At 48.1% G+C, this 18,313-nt stretch overlaps 1 protein-coding gene across 2 annotated transcripts in view; it reads left to right on the top strand.

Annotated features, from left to right (window-relative positions):
- The window catches only part of PBX1 (PBX homeobox 1), a 131,695-nt gene that overhangs the window by 94,671 nt on the left and 18,711 nt on the right, over nt 1-18,313 (top strand). For both annotated transcript variants that reach the window (XM_054285684.1, XM_054285685.1), the window contains exons 3-6: nt 6,724-6,968; nt 10,835-11,025; nt 13,263-13,398; nt 16,417-16,576. In XM_054285684.1, the coding sequence (XP_054141659.1) occupies nt 6,724-6,968; nt 10,835-11,025; nt 13,263-13,398; nt 16,417-16,576 (732 nt within the window). The remainder of the gene's footprint in view (nt 1-6,723; nt 6,969-10,834; nt 11,026-13,262; nt 13,399-16,416; nt 16,577-18,313) is intronic.

Here is an 18,313-nt window from a genome sequence, read left to right as displayed (position 1 = left end):
AATAGGAAGAAATGATAACAAAGGTTTGTGGCTTGGCTCTCTGTCTGAGCCAGCTGACTGTGGTTGGCCATTAATTAGAAACATCCAAGATGGGCCAATCACAGATGCACCTGTTGCATTCCACAGCAGCAGATAATCAATGTTTACATTTTGTTCCTGAGGCCTCTCAGCTTCTCAGGAGGAAAAGTCCTAAAGAAAAGATTTTTCATAAAAGATGTCTGTGACATTTAGGTAGGTGCATGGAGTCTGGCAAGTTCTCTGCACAGAGAAAGTTTGGGAAGAGCAGCTCAAGCCTGTGGCATCATGGATCAGCCAAGGAAGCAAACTGCAGTTCTCCTGACTTGGTTGTGACTACACATAAGGAAGATGCAGTCCCTGAATGTGTAATTGTCCTCAAATATGAGGCAGTGGGAGTATTCTGGTCCCAAGTTCAGTCCTCTGATCCTCAGCCTTCACAAATGTAGTCTCAAGCTCAAGGGATTGTTGAGATGGGCTTAAAGTGAGGTGGTTAGTTACTGGTTTTGTTAGGAGAGGCATTGCTGGCATCACAGCTGTCCCTGTGTTTGCTGGCTTTTGTTTAGACCTGCAGCTGTAAAAAATATGTTTAAAAAAACCAACATTTTCCAATGAGCTCGTATGAGTCCTAAAGCTGGGTCTCCCCAAACAAATGTTGCTAATCCTAAATCCCAAAAAGCTGGAGAGAGCTGATGTCCCAGGTGTGTTTCAAAGCCAGGCTGTTTGCTGTGTGGGTGTGTGCAGGAGTTTTGGGGTTCCCAGGGACAAACTGCCACATCCCCTTTGTCTGTACCACCCTCAGGGGCAGCCACTGCTCCAGGAAAGGATTTGGGTTTACCTTGGTGCCTGGGTTGGGTGTTGTTGGGGCAGATGAGTGCCTTGGTGCAGGGGGAGCAGGCATCTCACCTGCTTGAGGCCGTGTGAGAGGACAGAGAGGACAGCCAGAAGTGCTCCACCAGCATGGACATCTCTGCTTTCCCCATGAGAAAGGGACACCCAAGGCCCCCTCACAGCCTGACAAGAGGAATTGTCTGTCCTCCTCTCCCAAAACTCCCTTGTTGGGTGGGTTGTTCCCGCCTCCCTGTACATCTTAGGCACAGTGGAGGCAGGAAAAGAAAACCCTTCTGAAAATCACAATGTAATTACTCCCATCTGCTCCGGCACCGCTTCCCATTTCTGCCTGCCAGGATGCTTGTCTCCGATGCTAAGTAGCACATTATTTTCGATAAGTTGCAATCATTTACTTGAAAATCTCCTTCTCCTTTAAAATGTCCCCCTGGAAAGGCAATTCAGCAAGTTGGGAATGGGCAGAAAGAACCAGGATAAAACCATCCAGAAGCATCTGAGCCGGGGCAGGAGGGCGAGCGCTCATCCTGAGCTCATGGAAATCACCCAGCAGGTTCCTCTGTAGGGAGGGTTTGTGTGAGTGCCCAGCCACCAGCTCCAGCCCCTGGCTGGTGCTGTCAGCAAATGGGGCTGCAGAGGAGCTGCCAGCTTGTGTCGTCAGAATTCACACAGAATTCCCAGAATCACAAGGTTGGAAGAGACCTCCAAGATCATCGAGTCCAACCCAGCCGCAACCCCTCAGCTAAACCCTGGCACCCAGTGCCACATCCAGGCTTTGTTAAACACACCCAGGGATGGGGACTGCACCACCTCCCTAGGCAGCCATTCCAGAACTTTGTCACTCTTTCTGTGAAAACCTTTATCCTAACATCCAGCCTGTATTTCCCTTGGTGCAGCTTGAGGCTGCGTGCTGTGGTTGTGTCAGAGCTGCCTGGAGAAAGAGCCCAACCCCAGCTGAGCACAGCCACCTTTCAGGAGCTGTAGAGTGTGATAAGGTCAGAGAGAATCTTAACCAGGCAGCCACAGAAATTCTACAGGACTGTGCTTTTGAGTGCTGAAGTCAGCAGAGAACCAAGCTGGCTCTGGGGGAGCAATTCCTTCATCGTCACAACCTGGGCTGGCATCTTGTGTCACCACACACCCTCTTGTGAGGGGCTGTGTGGAGTCTGGCCCTGCTTCCCACATCTCCTCAGCTTGAAAACACTGGCCACCAGGATAAATTGCCCTTTCTAGAAGAAAGATGGAGCTGGAAGGTCCTTTGATGTTGTCACTGCTAAGCCACAGTTTCCTGCTTAGCTTCTGCCATCACCCCCAGTATGTTTAATTGCCTTTGTCACATAGTTCTTTCTCTGTTGCCTGCACACCTCTAATTTGGGGGGTTTGGAAGGGCTGGAGAGGAAGGAGTTGCTAAGCAGAAGTGTTTTGGTGTGGCCTTGGAGAAGAGAAGATGACTGTGTGCTCAGCTCCTGTGCTTTTCAGATTCCTCTGGAAAAATGCTCCAGAAAAATGAAGTAAATAAGGTAGGGCATGGTGTCATGGACACCAGAGGAGTCCGGTGCCCTCCTTTGTGGATTTCTTAGGGGATTCACAGCCCCAGGCCATCCCCAGAGTGGTGTCTGTTCCAAAGGTGACTGCCAAGTGCTCCTGCCCTGCCTTGGCTGTGCCTCAGATTGTGTGACCTGAAGGGACACCAGGCACAGTGCCAAGGGACATGTGGGGTGCTGGCTGCTCATCTCATGTGAGATGGAGCTGGCTGCTTTGCAGATACTCCTTGGAGACGTTGTGGGAAGCATCTTGGAGCATCTGGAAGCTCTGGTGGCTCAAGGCACCTTCCATCCTGTGTCCCTGAATCTCAGGGCAGGCACAGAGCCAAGGAGCTGCTTTTGCCTTTGTCCCCTCACCTGCTTCTCTGAGGTCAATCCTGCCACCACATCCTGTGTCCTGCACTGCAGCCACCCCACAGAGCCAGCCCAGGGATGTCCTCTGAACCCTGGGGCTGGGATCCCTTCCTCAAAGGGGGAGAAGGAGCAAGTGTGGGAGCTGGGAGCCATTTTCCAGCTGCTGGAATGGGTCTCTGATCCTGGTGGTGACCATGCCTGGACCACAGGCTGGTGGCTCCATGGTCCCCAGGTGCTCCTGCTGCTGCCATCAGGGATGGTGACACTGTGACAGCCACATTCCAGCTGGGGGACAGGGCACGTGCCTTGGGTTTGCTTTTAAAACACACCCATATATATATAAAACACACGTATATCTATGTGTATCTATACCTTTTTAATTTTTTTTTTTTGTTGAGTGTATATATTTACATCTAAAAACGCATTGTGATCAGCAGGGGACCTGGGTGAGGGCTGAGCACCATCTAGTGGCAAGCACCACAGCTCCAGAGGCTGCCAAGCCAGCAGGAAATCAGCCAAGGACAGAAAGTCTTGCAGGAATTCTCCTCCCCCCCCCCGGCTGCCAATCGCTATCTTTCTTTTTGTTCTTCCTTTTTTCCCCATTTTCTTTAATCAGGACCAGCAAATGGGGGTCCTGAGGATGCTGGGTGCCTACATGCCTATAGCCCCTTGGACCACTGAGGACCCTTCTGCTTAATTTATTCTGATTTAATTTGGTAGGAGAGCAGGGTTCTTTTGCCGCCAGCTGCCTGGGCACTACAGATTGGGTGCTGCCAAACCCATCCCCAACTCCTCATCCCATCACAGGGAGCAGTTTGGAGGCTGGGAGCTTCCAAGGATCCCTGGCATCCTGGCAGGAGCCGTGGGTCCAGCACCGGGAAGACAAAAAAGGAGCTTTTAAATAATCATTTTGTCTTCTCCTCGGCTGAGCACAGCCTTTCAGGGGTAAATAAGCAGCATCAGTCCTGCTTAGACACCTTGGCCTTTCCATTTATTTACTCCCAGGCTTTATTGTGAGTGAGCAGCCAAGCCCAGGCTGTGGGGGACACGTCTCCGGCACTGGGTGCTGCTCTGTGTGTGTGGCACAGCAGTAAAGCAACCAGGAATACACAGCACTTTTCATCAGGAAGCAGCTCTCTAAACATAAACTAATTAATCACTCGTGCCTACCTGTCAGGTCAATGATTCCTGAGATTTTTAATCTAAAAATATTTCCCTTTTGAAATCCAGATGCGCCTGTTTTGGCAACTCCGCTTTTGATTTGTTTATTTGAGGTGGTTTTTGATTTTTTTTTTTTTATTTTTAACCTGTGTTGCTTTCTTTTTGTATTTAGGCTTTTGATGTGCTTTAATTGACTGATTTTTATTTTATTTTTTTTGTCCTGGAAGAATAGGAATTTATTCTCTTTATTTTCATGGCAAGTCTCTCTCCCTGCTGCATCCTGTCACTTTTCCTCTTCTCTTTTTAAGGGATTTGGCTGCTTTTGCCTCATATTTCAGTTTATGGACCATAGACCCCAAACCATTTTCTTGATGAAATCTGTCCTCTCCCCTTGGATCTATTTATCATGGCTGGGTGCCATGGGAAGCCTCCCGTGGTGGGGGGAGATGCTGGTCCTGTCTCCTGAGGGCTCAGCTTCAAATTTGGCACTCTGCCCTCATTCCTCCATATAGAAATGATCCTCCCTAGCGTAGAATTATTTATTTTTAGTTCCAGTTTTACTGTTCTTAGGCTTTTTTTCTGCCCATCTTCCCACCTTTGTTGACGGTGCATATTTTAATCCCCCAAAAAATGCCAGTAAATGCATGAATGAGTAACTGGTCCAAATGTATGAATAAAATAAAATTAAATGAATGAGTGAAATGTCCGGAAAATAGTAATTTCAGTAGGCTTTGAGGCTTTTTAGAAAAGCTCTTTTTAGTCTTAACCAAACCTCTCAACAGGGTCTTTTACTACAATTTTATACTGATAATAGCTGTATCTTTAACTTACTGCAGAGCAGGGAAGACCATACCTGATGGTTGACGGGTTTTTTTAGCTGCTGTGATTTTATTTCATGTTGCTAACAGATCTTCCCTTACTTTTTTATTTTAAATGACAGGAATAATCACTTGTTCTTGTTTGTGCCATGGATTGGGAGGGAGTCAAATTCATCTCAGGTGTCAGCAGGCATGGCTTTATCAAAATCCACACAGCATTTCCCAGCTCTGGATGTGCAGAGAGTGTGTGCTCGTGGGGTGTGTGTGCTCAGAGCCCCTGTGCCAGATGAGATGGGGAAATACCATTGTTTTCCCTTAGGAAATGCCCTTTTTTATTCACTCATCAAGGATTTGTTTTATTTATGTTGTTTATTATGCAACTGTACATGTGGAAATCTCACGTTATTATTCTGTTTTCAAACACAGACATTGGAGGGGGACACAGGGGGAGCACGTAGGGCACCTCCATTTTTCAGACATGGGACATCCCAAGCTGTTGGGTTGTTTTTCCAGGAAAGCCCTTGCAGGATAACTTTTACTTGGAGCAGTAATTTAGACAGGGAGCAAAAGATGGGAGGAAGATTCTTTTTTTTGAAAAGTCACTTTGGGAGGATTAATTCATCATTGCTCCTTTTCTCAGCATCACTGGAATGACTGGATTCTTAAAGAAAAGGCATTTTTCCAGGAATAAATTTTATTTCATACATGTTTTTCGCATGTTCCCAGTGCATGGCTAAAAGCATGGACTTCAAGCCCTCTCCACAGTCCATATTTCAGGATGTGGAAGCCAAGGCACAGCTGCCCTGGGCTCTGTGCATCTTTCTCTGCCACCAGGGATTGATGTAAATGACATGTTGGGTGACATGAGAGGACCCCTGAGCGAGATGGAATCAGGGCTACAGACTTCCCTTCCAAATTCCCATCTCATGCTTGAATCTGGATATGATCCCTATCGCTTCTGGCAGCGAGCATGGTTACATTTATTGGGTTTTTTTTGGTTGCTGTTGCTGGGAGTTTTGCTGCTTGTTCCAGCAGAAAGTGTGGCTCTGTGGGCTAGCTCTGTGGTGAGCTCACTGCCAGCTCTGCGCTACTTCTGTCCTGCGGGAAGGAGGGGAAGGAGCAGGGAGAGGAGCAGGGAGCTGGAGTGCCAAGTAGTGATGATGAGTGATGCCAGGCTTGGTGCTGAGTACTTGGAGCACCAGGATTCCTGTTGGGGAACCTTCTGGGGAACTGTAGGAGCATCAGGGCGGGTAGGATGGTCGGGACGGATGGAGAGCAGAGATCTCAGCAGCCTGGTCGTGGAATTTGTGGTTTATTGCAAAGGGCCTGGGGGCAGGGCCCTGCTGGGAGCTGCCAGCCACAGCTCAGAGCAGGCCCCAGAGAAGAGAGGGGGAGAGAGGATGAGAGGGTAAGAGGGCAAAAGGGTAAGAGAGTAAAAGGGTAAGAGAGCGAGGTTCCCGTTACAATACCATAAATCATCTTCTGTGCTGAATATTCCAATTCTCACTAACCAATCCAGTACAATATACAAATCCTATAGCATTTACCTACAGCCTTTAAGAATCACTACATTACCATCCTGTGTTACATTTTAAACCCTAAAAACTCCTCTTTGGGCCCCTTCTGCCAAGCTGTAGGGTCTGCTCTGACCCTTGGAGCTGTCTGCAAGCAGAGGGTGTTGTTTCATCAAAAGAGGATTACCTTCAGCTGGCCACACCATTGTTTTCCAGTTGTTCAGTAACTGAGGCATCTCAAATTTTGCTTTCATTTCAATCTCACTTATAGTTCCTATATTCTCCAAATCTTTTGCCAGGCAATCATATTTATAAGGCTTTCCTGTTTCATCTTCACCAACAGGGAACCTGTTGGGGAATGTGTTGGGAAGGGACAAAACCCCTGCTGACAGCGGTCAGTCCAACTTGGGACGAGGAATTAAAACCCAGGTGTGATTCAAGCTTTTCCTGTCCCCATTGTGTCTCCCGCAGTGCTGAGCATCCGGGGGGCGCAGGAGGAGGAGCCCACGGACCCGCAGCTGATGAGGTTAGACAACATGCTGCTGGCAGAGGGGGTGGCAGGCCCCGAGAAGGGAGGGGGCTCGGCCGCCGCTGCCGCCGCCGCCGCCGCGTCCGGAGGAGCCGGCTCCGACAACTCGGTGGAGCACTCGGACTACAGAGCCAAACTGTCCCAGATCAGACAGATCTACCACACGGAGCTGGAGAAGTACGAGCAGGTAACAGGCTCCTTCGTGGTGGGGCTGCTGGGGGCACAGAGTGGGTCTGCACAGCCTGGGTCGCTGCTGACAGCTGTTGTTAGGAAGCTCTGGGTGTTGGAGTGAGAACATGGTTTCTGTAGGGTTGGCAGGGTTGGGGTTTTATTCTGGGATGGGTGTTGATCAAGGGTGACCCCAATGTAGGGAATAATGTGTTCTGACTCGGTGATTCAGAAGCTGAACAATTGTTTTATTAATCTATACTATATTACACTAATACTATGCTAAATTACATCCTAAAGAGATACTATACTAAAGAGTAGTATAGTATCTCTAGTATAGTAAAGAATAGTATAGTATCTCTAAAGAGATACTAAAGAAAAACCTGTGACTGTCTGAGACAGCCAGGACACAGCTTTGACCCAATTGGCCAAGGAATCAAAACAACCTTCACTGGTGTCCAATGAACAAATCACTTGGGGTAAATAATCTCCATAATACATTCCATGTGTGCAAGGCAACAGGAGTAGTGAATAGAGATAAGAATTGTTTTCTCTTCTCTGAGGATCTCACTGCCTTTCCCAGGAAAAATCATTGAGAAGTTGTGCCTGCTGCTCTCTGTGAAGAGAGCTGCGGCCACAGTTTGGGTTGCCCCTTGGATTTTCACTTTTCACTCCCCCCCTGATAACTTACCCAGAATTGGCCCTCTGAAGGAAAAGGCCTCTCTGAAATGCTGGCCTCAGTGATGACAACTGTCCAAGCAAGACTTGAATCAGAATCTTCCTTGAATATATTTTCTCCTTGAAAAGCTCTCTTTCCAGGGGAAAAAAATATCTTTTTTCTTGTGGTAATTTACTGTTAAAAAAGAAAAAATGCTTGGGTTATGAACACAGCTATTGGTAACACTGACAATTTCATGAAGAGCTTTGCAGGTCAGTGCTCAAAACCAGTTCCTTTTAAGTGCTTCCAGATGTTTAGCAGACCTCTCTTGGCCACTGTGCACCTTGCCCTTGTGGTTTCTACCCCAAGGTTATGGTTTAGGGATGTGAGCAAGAAGGCATCACCTCTTTGGGTGCAGGAGAGAGAAGCCTTTAGCCAGGCCCAGAGGGTGGGATGGGCCACATCTTTCCTTCTCACAACCCACTGAAGGAGTTTGGTTTTGCCGCTAAGTGGCTCTGCTGGTCCACCATCTCTGGTACCATCTCTGGTACCACCTCCCACATTCCTGCACCACCAGGGCTCAGGTTTTTCCACCTCCTTCCCACTCTCTCCAATCCAGCTGTTGGGAGCTCAGCCCCTGGCTGCTGCTGGGTCAGCACAGCAATCAGTGGTGATTTTGCCCTTAATGCTCTTTATTTCATGGCAAGAGGAGATGAGCTGAAATAGCTGGGGTGTCTGAGAGCTTTCATAGCCAGCACTCATCCTGGGAGATGGGAGTCAGCAGCTGGAGCTGGCCTTGGGGGTGTCTCCTTGTTGGGTCTGAGCCATGGTGGGAATTCACCTTGGAAGGGTGGGGTAAGACATAGCAGGTCAAGGCCATGTCACCAATCCACAAATCCAGTGTTTCTTGCCCCTGCCAGCCCCTTTTTCCCCATCATGGCCTGGGAGCTGCAGACACTGTCCCCAGAGCAGCCACCCACACCTCGGGAGCACCAAAGGCTTCTCCAGCCATCACTGTCCTCTGCTTTTTGGGGCTTGGTGCTGGGAATCAGGGAATCCCATCATGCCAGTGGGGTGGGTGCTCATGGGGATGAGGGAGAGGGAATTGAAGTGGCCTTGATCTCAAAATCCTCAAAATCCCCCCTCCTTGTCCCCTGGCTCCTCTCTGTGCCCTGTCCTCACGGCACAGCGTGGGGACAGCAGGAGCGGCCAGACAGTGCTGTGCCAGCAGCAGAATAATTGGGATTGTTACCTGCTTGCCCTTGTTTGTCAGAGCTCCTGCCTCACTCAGGCTTTAATTACTGTCCTTATTTACTTCTTAGCTGATGTGCCAAGAGCACGGAGCAGGGCTGTGTCTCTCTGGGAGCTGCTGCTGTGAAGCACAAGGGGCTCTGCAGGACACATGGTGGGGCTGTAGGAGGAGGGACAGTGGGGGAAAGGTGCATGGTCCTCCTCAGGTAAATCTATAGCTCCACCAGGAAAACAGTGGCTGGCACTTCTTCATGCTTTTTATGAATCCTAGGGCTTCATCTGCCCCAGCTCCATCCATGATCCCCCTGGGAGCAAAGAAATCAGCTCCTGTCTTTCCCAGCATGTTTGTTGAGAGTCTCTCACCCCCTGTGCTGGGCAGACCAGAGAGATTTCTCTCTCCCTGATGCCTATTTCAGGCTTAGCTAGAAACAGAGGGCAGATGAAGTTAAAAGGATAAAAGTGATATATTTAATGGAGGGCCTTCAGGTACAGAGCCTCCCCAAGGGGCTTACACCCAAATTGAACCATGTAATGAGTTTTTCAGACACATAAAAGTTTAGTCTGTTTGCATATCAAGGGTTACTTCTCCAATTACAGCTTCAGGTGATGAAGTCAGACGCCCACAGGTTGCTATCCTCCCAATTCACTTTTGTTTATACTTTTTGGGGCCTGAGGCAGTGAGGTGTCCTTGAGTTTCAGGCCTCAGGAATTGTTTTGTCTGACCAAAATGTGAAGAGAGTTAACTAACACTCTGTATGGAGTTCAGAGTTATACACAGATGCAGTACAGGATCTGAAAAATACAAAAGCTAAAATCCTAAGGCATCATCCCCTGAGCTCAGCACGTTCTTGCTCTGAGCCTGCTCTGGAAAGCCCCAGCCAGCAAGGCCTGTGTGGGGCTATCAGTTGTTGGTTTTTCTGGGTTTGGATTGAAGGTACTTTTGAGATAGTAATTTGTGTTTCTTATTTCTTATCAGTAAAACAGTCTCATTATTGTGAATTGGGCAGCTTTTCATTAGAAGGCACAAAATGGCCAACAATCTCTTGTTCCAAGGTCTCCTAAGACTAAACTATTATCCAATTAAGAACTCACACTTAGATTATTTTCACTTTTAACCCAGCAAGTGATCCCACAGAGCCCACAATGGGGACTTTTCTGCCCAATTGCAAAATGCCACCCAAACCCATGGAGAAGAAGGAAGAAGAAGCATAAAGAAGAAGCCCAGGATGACACCCTGTGCCCTCCATCTTGCTTCCATCCACAGCGCACTAAAAACCCCAAACCCTAAATTTCTCACCAAGTGGTACACCTACACTACTCTCTATAATCTATTGCACACTTTTTTGGATTCCAGTCTATCTTGAAGTCTGGGAAACTTTCTCCATGAATGAAGGTCAAAGTCAGTGCTCCCCTGTGACCGTGTTCACAGGGGTCTTAGGATGAGGGAAGAGACGAAGATCTGACTCCGTGTTTCAGAAGGCTTGATTTATTATTTTATTATATATATTATATTAAAACTATACTAAAAGAATAGAAGAAAGAATTTCATCAGAAGGCTAGCTAAGAATAGAATAGAATAGGAAGAAATGATAACAAAGGTTTGTGGCTTGGCTCTCTGTCCGAGCCAGCTGACTGTGATTGGCCATTAATTTCAAATATCCAACATGAGACCAATCACAGATGCACCTGTTGCATTCCACAGCAGCAGATAATCAATGTTTACATTTTGTTCCTGAGGCCTTTCAGCTTCTCAGAAGGAAAAATCCTAAGGAAAGGATTTTTCATAGAAGGTGTCTGCGACACTCCCCTGGGGGTCAAGACACCCCAGAGCAGACAGAGAAATATTCCCAGTGCCCTAAATTTCCACAGCTTGCACTCCCATCTCCTCCTGCAGCCACGCTGCCTCTGCCCCGTGCTCAACACCACCGAATGACCTTCCCATCCTGGGGTTTCTTTTGCTTTTCCTGCCGTGCCAGGCGTGCAACGAGTTCACCACGCACGTGATGAACCTGCTGCGCGAGCAGAGCCGGACCCGGCCCATCTCGCCCAAGGAGATCGAGCGCATGGTGAGCATCATCCACCGCAAGTTCAGCTCCATCCAGATGCAGCTGAAGCAGAGCACGTGCGAGGCCGTCATGATCCTGCGCTCGCGGTTCCTGGACGCACGGTGAGCCCACAACCCCACCAGAACTTCCTGCAGTGCCCTTCGGGGTGGGAATCCTCAAAATCAGAGGGGTTTGGGAAAGCTGGCCTCAGAGACAGCAGAGCTGTGATTGGAGCTAAGCAGTAGCCATGAGATAGGTCAGCAGAAAAATTATTTAAAAAGTAGAAAAGCAAGGGCAAATAGAACAATGGTCTGTGTATTAACGCTTGGCTAGAATAACTCCCTAAGCTACAGAAAAGTTTATCTAGAGAAATATTAGGAAATTCTAACCTTAATAATGGAGCTCTGTGCATTGTGTTTTAAGGCTTACAAGCAGGTGTTGTATTCAAAATAAGCAAGCATTGTTTAACCAAAGTGTGTTTATAGTGGTTGGATGGAACTACTGTCAATGCGCTTTTGCTTTGTGTGATTGGTCAAAAAACTTATAAAGTAAGTTGTAACATTACGTTCTTAGTCTGCTGCCTGAGATGTGAGCTGCTGGCATCTTCCCATTGTCATAACCATGGAATGAGGCTGATGCTGGAAAATCAAACAGCTCAAGGCACGTTCCACAGCAGCCCCATCCCATTCGTGATTTGTACACAGACCTCCAGCTGGGAGGTTTGTTGCCCAGATTTGGTTGTGGAGTAAAATGAAGGCCCAGCTGAAGGGCTGTGTCTTGAGTGTCTTAGTTTGGAAAGACAGGAGTCTGCTAAGGAAGGCAGGAGCCTCCCCTGAAATGAAGAATGTAAAACCCCTCTCCCTCCGAATTGCTATAAATTTTAAATTAAGGGGCTCTCAGGCAAAAAATATGGGAGCAGGAAATAACAGTTCTTCACTAGGGAAGAAAATAAAAGGATAAAATAAGCAATGCAGTACACTAGAACAACACTGACAGAGTCAGAACCCAACCTGACACCCTGTGGGTCAGGGTGTTGGCGGCAGTCCCATTGGAAATGTGGCTGCAGCCCTCCTGCAGTGTCAGGAGTGGTTCTGCTGGGGCAGGGACCCTGTAGAAAGGTGCAGTTTTCCTCTGAAGATCCAGTGGAAGAAGAGGCAGCTGCTGTTCCTCTGGGAATCCAGTGGAGAAGCTGTGCTGGTGTTCCAGAATCTCCAGATTATATCCGGGTAGGAATGCTTGGCTCCTCCCTCTGGACTCACATCTCCCAATGGGATGCTGTAGTTCTTATCAGCCATGCAGTGGCATTCAATAACTGTTATCAGTGGATGTTTCCCCCCGCCAGAGTGTGTGGAAGAGATAAGGAAAACTTCCCACTTAATAGAAGACAGCTGCCATACAGATGGTAGCAGAATACATCTTGCCTTGCTGTCTGGGACATTGAGCCAGAGGGGGTTTTGCCTTCTTTTTTGCCATGGTTTAGTTGAGGTGTTAGGGCATGTGTAGGACTCGATGATCTTGAAGGTCTCTTCCAACCCAGTCATTCTGGGAATTCTGGGAATTCAGGGAATTCTTTATCCCTTAGTGGTCTGAGGCTCAGCAGGGGAGGGGACTGCAATTCAAAACACCCATGGGTGAGGCTCTTAGCTGTACCCTGAGAATTGCACTTCCTGGTTTTGCTGTGGCAGAGGGAAATCCTGTGGCACGTTGCAACAAGCCTCTGTGGTGAAAACATGCACTTCAGTTAGGGATGAAAGTTTATCCTCCAGGCCATCCCGTCCCCCCTAGATTCCCATTTTTTTTCCCACTGTTTTTATTGTCCCAGATTTTCAATTTGCTGTAAAATTATTTCATTTCCCAAGCTGGTTAGGTGCAGACTGCAGCTTGGGCTGTAGCTTGCTACGGGTAGGAGAGGCAGCCACACCAGGGGTACAAGAGATGGCAGACAGGTAATAATGCCTAGGTGTGAATGGAATAACTTCCCCAAGGATATATCCAGCTCTGCTTCCTCAGCACAGAGCTTTGCAGAGTAGCACTGTCTGTGGTCACGACAGCCAGGTGTCAGGAGTCACCTTCCCAGGTGGAGGAGCTGCATGCCAGCTTTCAGACTCTGCTGTGAGCTGGAGGACACAGTGATGAATTTGAGATGGAGACTTGCTGGCTTTGAGAGGTGCTGAGAGAGCTGTGACCAACAAGGAGCAAATCAGAACCTTCTGGCCACGGTTCTTGCACTCCATGCAAGCACAGAGGGGAGGGAGGAAAGTGGGAAACTCAAGAGTATCTAAATGCATTCTATTTTTGCATCCCTGGTGCTCATTCTCTTTCCTTTTCCTTCTGTTTCCCACTCTTTCTTCACATGAAGACGGAAGAGACGAAACTTCAACAAGCAAGCCACGGAAATCCTGAATGAGTATTTCTATTCCCATCTCAGCAACCCTTATCCCAGTGAGGAAGCCAAAGAAGAGCTAGCCAAGAAATGTGGCATCACAGTCTCACAGGTGAGAGAGCTCAAAGCCTGCACCAATGGGAAACCTCAGCATGGGGAAGGGAATTCCAGACCTCAGACCAGTCAGCCATGCCCAGTGTTGAGCATTTAATCATTAAATCAGTTTAGTGCAGGTTAGTGAGGGTGGGTGGGAGTGCAGATGGCACTTGCAGATTGAAGCCATGGATGGAAAAGGAAGGTCTGAGGGTGGATTTAGGAGGTATGAAGGCTCCGTGGGGCTATGTGTGCAGCCAAGGTGTGACAACCCAGAAATGACGTGACAGCACCCAGAGGGGCAATGTCTCCCCAAGGAATTAGTGCTGGCCTGGCCTGCAAGAAGAGCTTGTTTGATCTGAAAGTCCTTTCTTTAAGGGATTAAAATCGCCAGGAAGAGTTGTGCAGGTTTTGCTTGATAAGATAGACTGGACAAGTCCAGGTGGGGAGGATCTGGGTGCAGCAGGTACAGTTTGTGCTCAGGGAGGGTGGGATTTCTCAGGGTCATTTCTCTCAGTCATTACCCTTGTGCTGCAGATCATGACATCTCCCTGACTTGCACATCCCTCAGAACAACAAAATGAATTCTTTCCATATGTTCAAGGAAGCCACATAGTTCCTGGAGTCTGTAGCTTTGACCTGGGAGCTGCTGTGATCTGTGAGGAGCACAGCCAGCCCTTGAAACGTTCAGCCATACATTGCCCTTCTTTATTTCCTCTCCTTTTTGGAGCAGGCTGTGTGATTGAGAGCCAGTCTCTGTGGCCTGTGGTAGGCTTGTCCTCACATGAGCTTAGCAGCCCCTCTGGGCTCCCGTGGCATTCCCTGTCTTGGGCTGCTTCCCAGCCCCAGGCACGTGCCTGCTCGTCACTTGAGTAAGCTGCAGACAGCAGCAGCAGCATCTGGTGTCCTTGTGGGAGCGTGTCTGCCTTCAGCAGGAGCAGCAGCATCCAGGGGAAGGTGTCATCACCGTGCTGAGTGCCTGCTGAGTGACTCCGGTTGCCTCCCCTGGGCTGCAAGACCCAAACGTTGCTTCTTCCCAGAGTTACCTACAGGAGACAGCACATATTGGCTTAAGGAAAGCTCCAGCTGTCCCAGTGCTTCCCCTCTCGCTTCTAATTTATCTGTTCACACTTACAACTTCTCCTTTGCAAAGACAAAATGCCCAGGAGAAGTGCTGCACTTAGGAGGGGGTTTTGAGCCTGCTGTATCAAGGCTGCTTTGTGCCTGTCTCCAGGATCTGCCTCCCTTCTTCATCCAAATAAGGCAGAAACAAACACACATCCAGGTCTGGTTTTGCTGAGACTAAGTGGGAACACAGATCCCCAAGTAAGGCAGAAACAAGCACACATCTAGGTCTGGTTTTGCTGAGACTAAATGGGAACACAGGTCCCATGAATGTGTGCTAGTCCTGAGCAGGGTTGGTCTGAACTCGGAGTCTGAGCAGATTAGGCAGGTGCTTCACAGATTTTGGAATGCAGATAGGTTGTGGTGGATGGATATTCCAACCTCCTGCCCTGTGGTGCTCAGAGTTCACCCAGGATGGGAAGAGCAGTCACCATGTGGGAAGATCATGATGGAGCACACTGTCACTAGTGACAAAGCTGGACCAAGAAGTGGAATGGAGCTCCTTGCCAACAGCACCAGCTCCTGGTGGTGCCATCCAAATGTTGGCTCCCAGATCTGGGCTGGGTGCTGATCTGAGTCTCTGCAGGGTATACTTTCTCTGTCCTGCTCTGCAGGGGTGGATACCTGTAGCTCAGTAGCCATTAAATTGGTGGATGAGGCCACTTCTGTGTGGAAGCTGCTGGATGCTCTGATAAGCACTGCAGATAGAAAGCAGCATAGGAATAAAAGCTTATGATCAGTTATCAGCACCAAACCCAAGCTTTCCCTCAGATAAGGAAGAAATCATGGGCTTCAAAGGATGAACATCCATTATTGTGTTCTGTGTCTTTGGCTCTTGCTCAGTTTATTTGGAAGCACTGATGTAGTTGCTCACAGCAAGCAAAGGGAGAATGCCCTTGGAATCTCACTGAAGGGGTTGGTCTTGCTAGCTCAAGATTGCAGCTCCAAGCAATCCTAGGAGTGTTGGAACCTTTCAGGAGAGCTGCAGCATCCTCCTCATTTGCCCATTCCCTTTATCCTGATAAGCTCTCTGAAAGAAAGTCAGTAGTGGCTGGAAGTTGTCTTCTGCTTAGAGACCTGCACATAGAAAGACATTACCCTGATTCTCTGTGTTCAGTGCTGTTGAAGGAGAAACTGAGAGATGCTTCTCAAGCTGTGGGGTTGAATCTTTCCCATGTGTGAAATAGTTCAGTGTGAGATAGTGCCCAGAAATGAACAGGAATATCATCAGCATGTCTCTGGGCAAACACAGTGGAAATGTCTTCCAGCCCTTCCCAAGGCACACACTTCTTTCCTGGGACCAAAGTTAGGTTTTAGGACAAGTCCTGTGCTCCTTCTGCATCCTTCCCCTGAAGTTCCTGGCTCATGCTAAACCTTGCAAAGCCAAGCTCAGTTGGATGAAGAGCATCCACTTCTGGCTTTGTGCCCTGATCCCCCTCAGATGGATCAAAAGAGAGTTTTGCTGATGCTGAGGCAATTCTGTGTGTCAGCCAGGCCCCAGCCAATTCTCTGATCAATCAGGTCATCTATCCCATCAAAGGGATAACTGAGGAGGAGGCAAATCAAAATTACACACACCTGTTCTCAAATTGTGCAACTTTGGGGTCATTTGACTTTGTTGTGTTTTTTGAATCCATCTTAAGATTTTTGTGGGGTGAAGTCTGGTGGTTCCTGTGGATCATCTCATCTATAGCAGAACCAGCTACACCCACACAAACCCAGTGCTCCCAAGGGGCTCCCATCACATTTCCTGGGATTTGTGTGGCACACACGGGTGGAAGGTGCTGGGAAAACTGAGGGGGGAAAGAATCTGCACTGCTTAACCTGAACTAATCCACCTTCCTCACCCAGGTGTGCACTTGGCAGAGCTGAAACCTTAACTTGTCCTTGCCTTCTCTTGAACTCGCTCTAGGTATCAAACTGGTTTGGAAATAAGAGAATCCGGTACAAGAAGAACATAGGTAAATTTCAAGAGGAAGCCAATATTTATGCTGCCAAAACAGCTGTCACGGCTACCAACGTGTCAGCCCATGGAAGCCAGGCTAACTCACCCTCAACTCCCAATTCAGCTGGTTAGTTTTGATTTTTCTTGTATTTTGGGTTGTCAGTGTTTGGGTTTTTGTTTGTTCTCCCTCTCCCTCATTCTCTCTCTCATTCTCCTTTTGGTTGTTTCAGCTTTTATTCTCTGGGTCTGGTTTGCTCACTTTTGTGGTCTTAAAAAAAAAACAAAAAAGGGAAATGGGTTTGGTTTGGTTTGGTTTGGTTTGGTGGATTTTTGGGGGGGATACTTTATTTTCTTTGCTTTCTTCTCCTTATTTTCTCCTTTTTTTCACTCTTCCCCTTCCGTGATCTGTTTTTTTGTTGGAAAAAAGGATGTGATTATACCTTGTGACTGGTGGTGCTGTGGTGGGGGTTATATGCATGGATGGTAAACACAAAACCAGAAAGGTGGTCCACAAACCATGGCTGGGATTGCTTGCACTTTGGGGAGAGAAAAAGAGTAATAGGGAAGTTATTGTGTAATGATTTTATTTCACTGGGGCTGAAAGCATGAGTGATCCTAATGGACAAACCACAGCATTTCTGAGATGTCCTAGCTCATGCCATTTTGGGGGTGGTTTTGGGTAAATTTTTATCCTTTGATTTTCTTTCTGTTGTGGTTATCTCTTTTGATTGCTCACATGACAGTGTCTGGATCACCTGCAAGAGTGTGCTGTGTGTGAATTTTATTTTCCCTTTGTGTCAGTGCAATCCAGAGAAATTCATGGGTCATTCCCTTCCCTTTCCCCTCTTCCTTCCCATTTGCTGTGGTTTCCATTTGTTTGTTTTGAGAGTCAAAGGCACAGAGCACTTTGCCCAGATTTCAACTCCTCTGCTAGGGAATGATGCTCAGTTCATGCCTGGTGTCTGCTGCAAGGTTGGCCAACCCAAAAACGATCCAAGAGTGATGGAAAATTGGGGTTTGTTTGCAAGGAGAGGAGAAAAAAAACAAACTTCATGGGTGCCATACACTTTGTAATCCATGCAAATATCTGTGTGCCTGTTTTCTTTTTAGGGGTGGGAGGGAAAGTGGGAATGTGCCACTCTTGAGCCTTTGAGCTGAGTGTTTGCTTACGGTGCCCTTCCATGGGGATGTGATGCTTGGTGTTATCAGAGAGGCAGGAAGGGAGCAAAAAGGATGGTGGGCAGCAGGATGTCACACAGGCCATGCAGATGCTGGCTGCCATCAGGACATGCTTCTGTAGTGAGCATAACCTGCTTCTGCAGGTATCAGAGGAATCACTCTCCAGAAACAGCCCTGGCTCTGGAGGATTTGGCAGCCAGGGGTCAAACAAAGGGACATTGGTCTCTGGCCAGGACAATCTCTCCCACCTCTTCCTCACCTAGAGCTGTCTGCTCTGCCTCACGTGCTCTGAGGGCTTAGGTGGATGCAGCAGAACTCTGCAGAGACAGTTTGCTGGAGTTTTGTTTGATTCTTTTTGACTTGGGGATTTTTGTTCCCTTCCCATTCTCTCAACCGATGGAGATTTAACTGCATTTTCAAAAATGTCATTCTTTTCAAAGAGCTCACACAAAATACCTGGTCAGGTGGGCTTTCCTGGTGTTAACACCTCCTGTAGAAAATGCCGGAGGGAATTCTGCTGGAGAGGGCAGAATTGTGTGTGTGGAGCGAGAGGCCTGCTGCCGGTGATGCTGTCCTGCAGCCCACATCAGTCTGGACCAAAGAGATGCAGCTTTCCTTCTTTTCCTCTTTCTTCAGCTGGAGTCAGATCCAAAGGCCTGGAATAGCAAGGGAACAGCTTCAGATT

The sequence above is a fragment of the Melozone crissalis genome, unplaced genomic scaffold, assembly GCF_028551555.1.
Source record: "Melozone crissalis strain CALT ecotype California unplaced genomic scaffold, PUWL_Pcris_2 ptg000045l_1, whole genome shotgun sequence".
Taxonomy (NCBI): Eukaryota; Metazoa; Chordata; class Aves; order Passeriformes; family Passerellidae; genus Melozone; species Melozone crissalis.
Note: the sequence above shows the minus strand (reverse complement) of the source record. Positions and strands in the feature narration are given on the sequence as shown.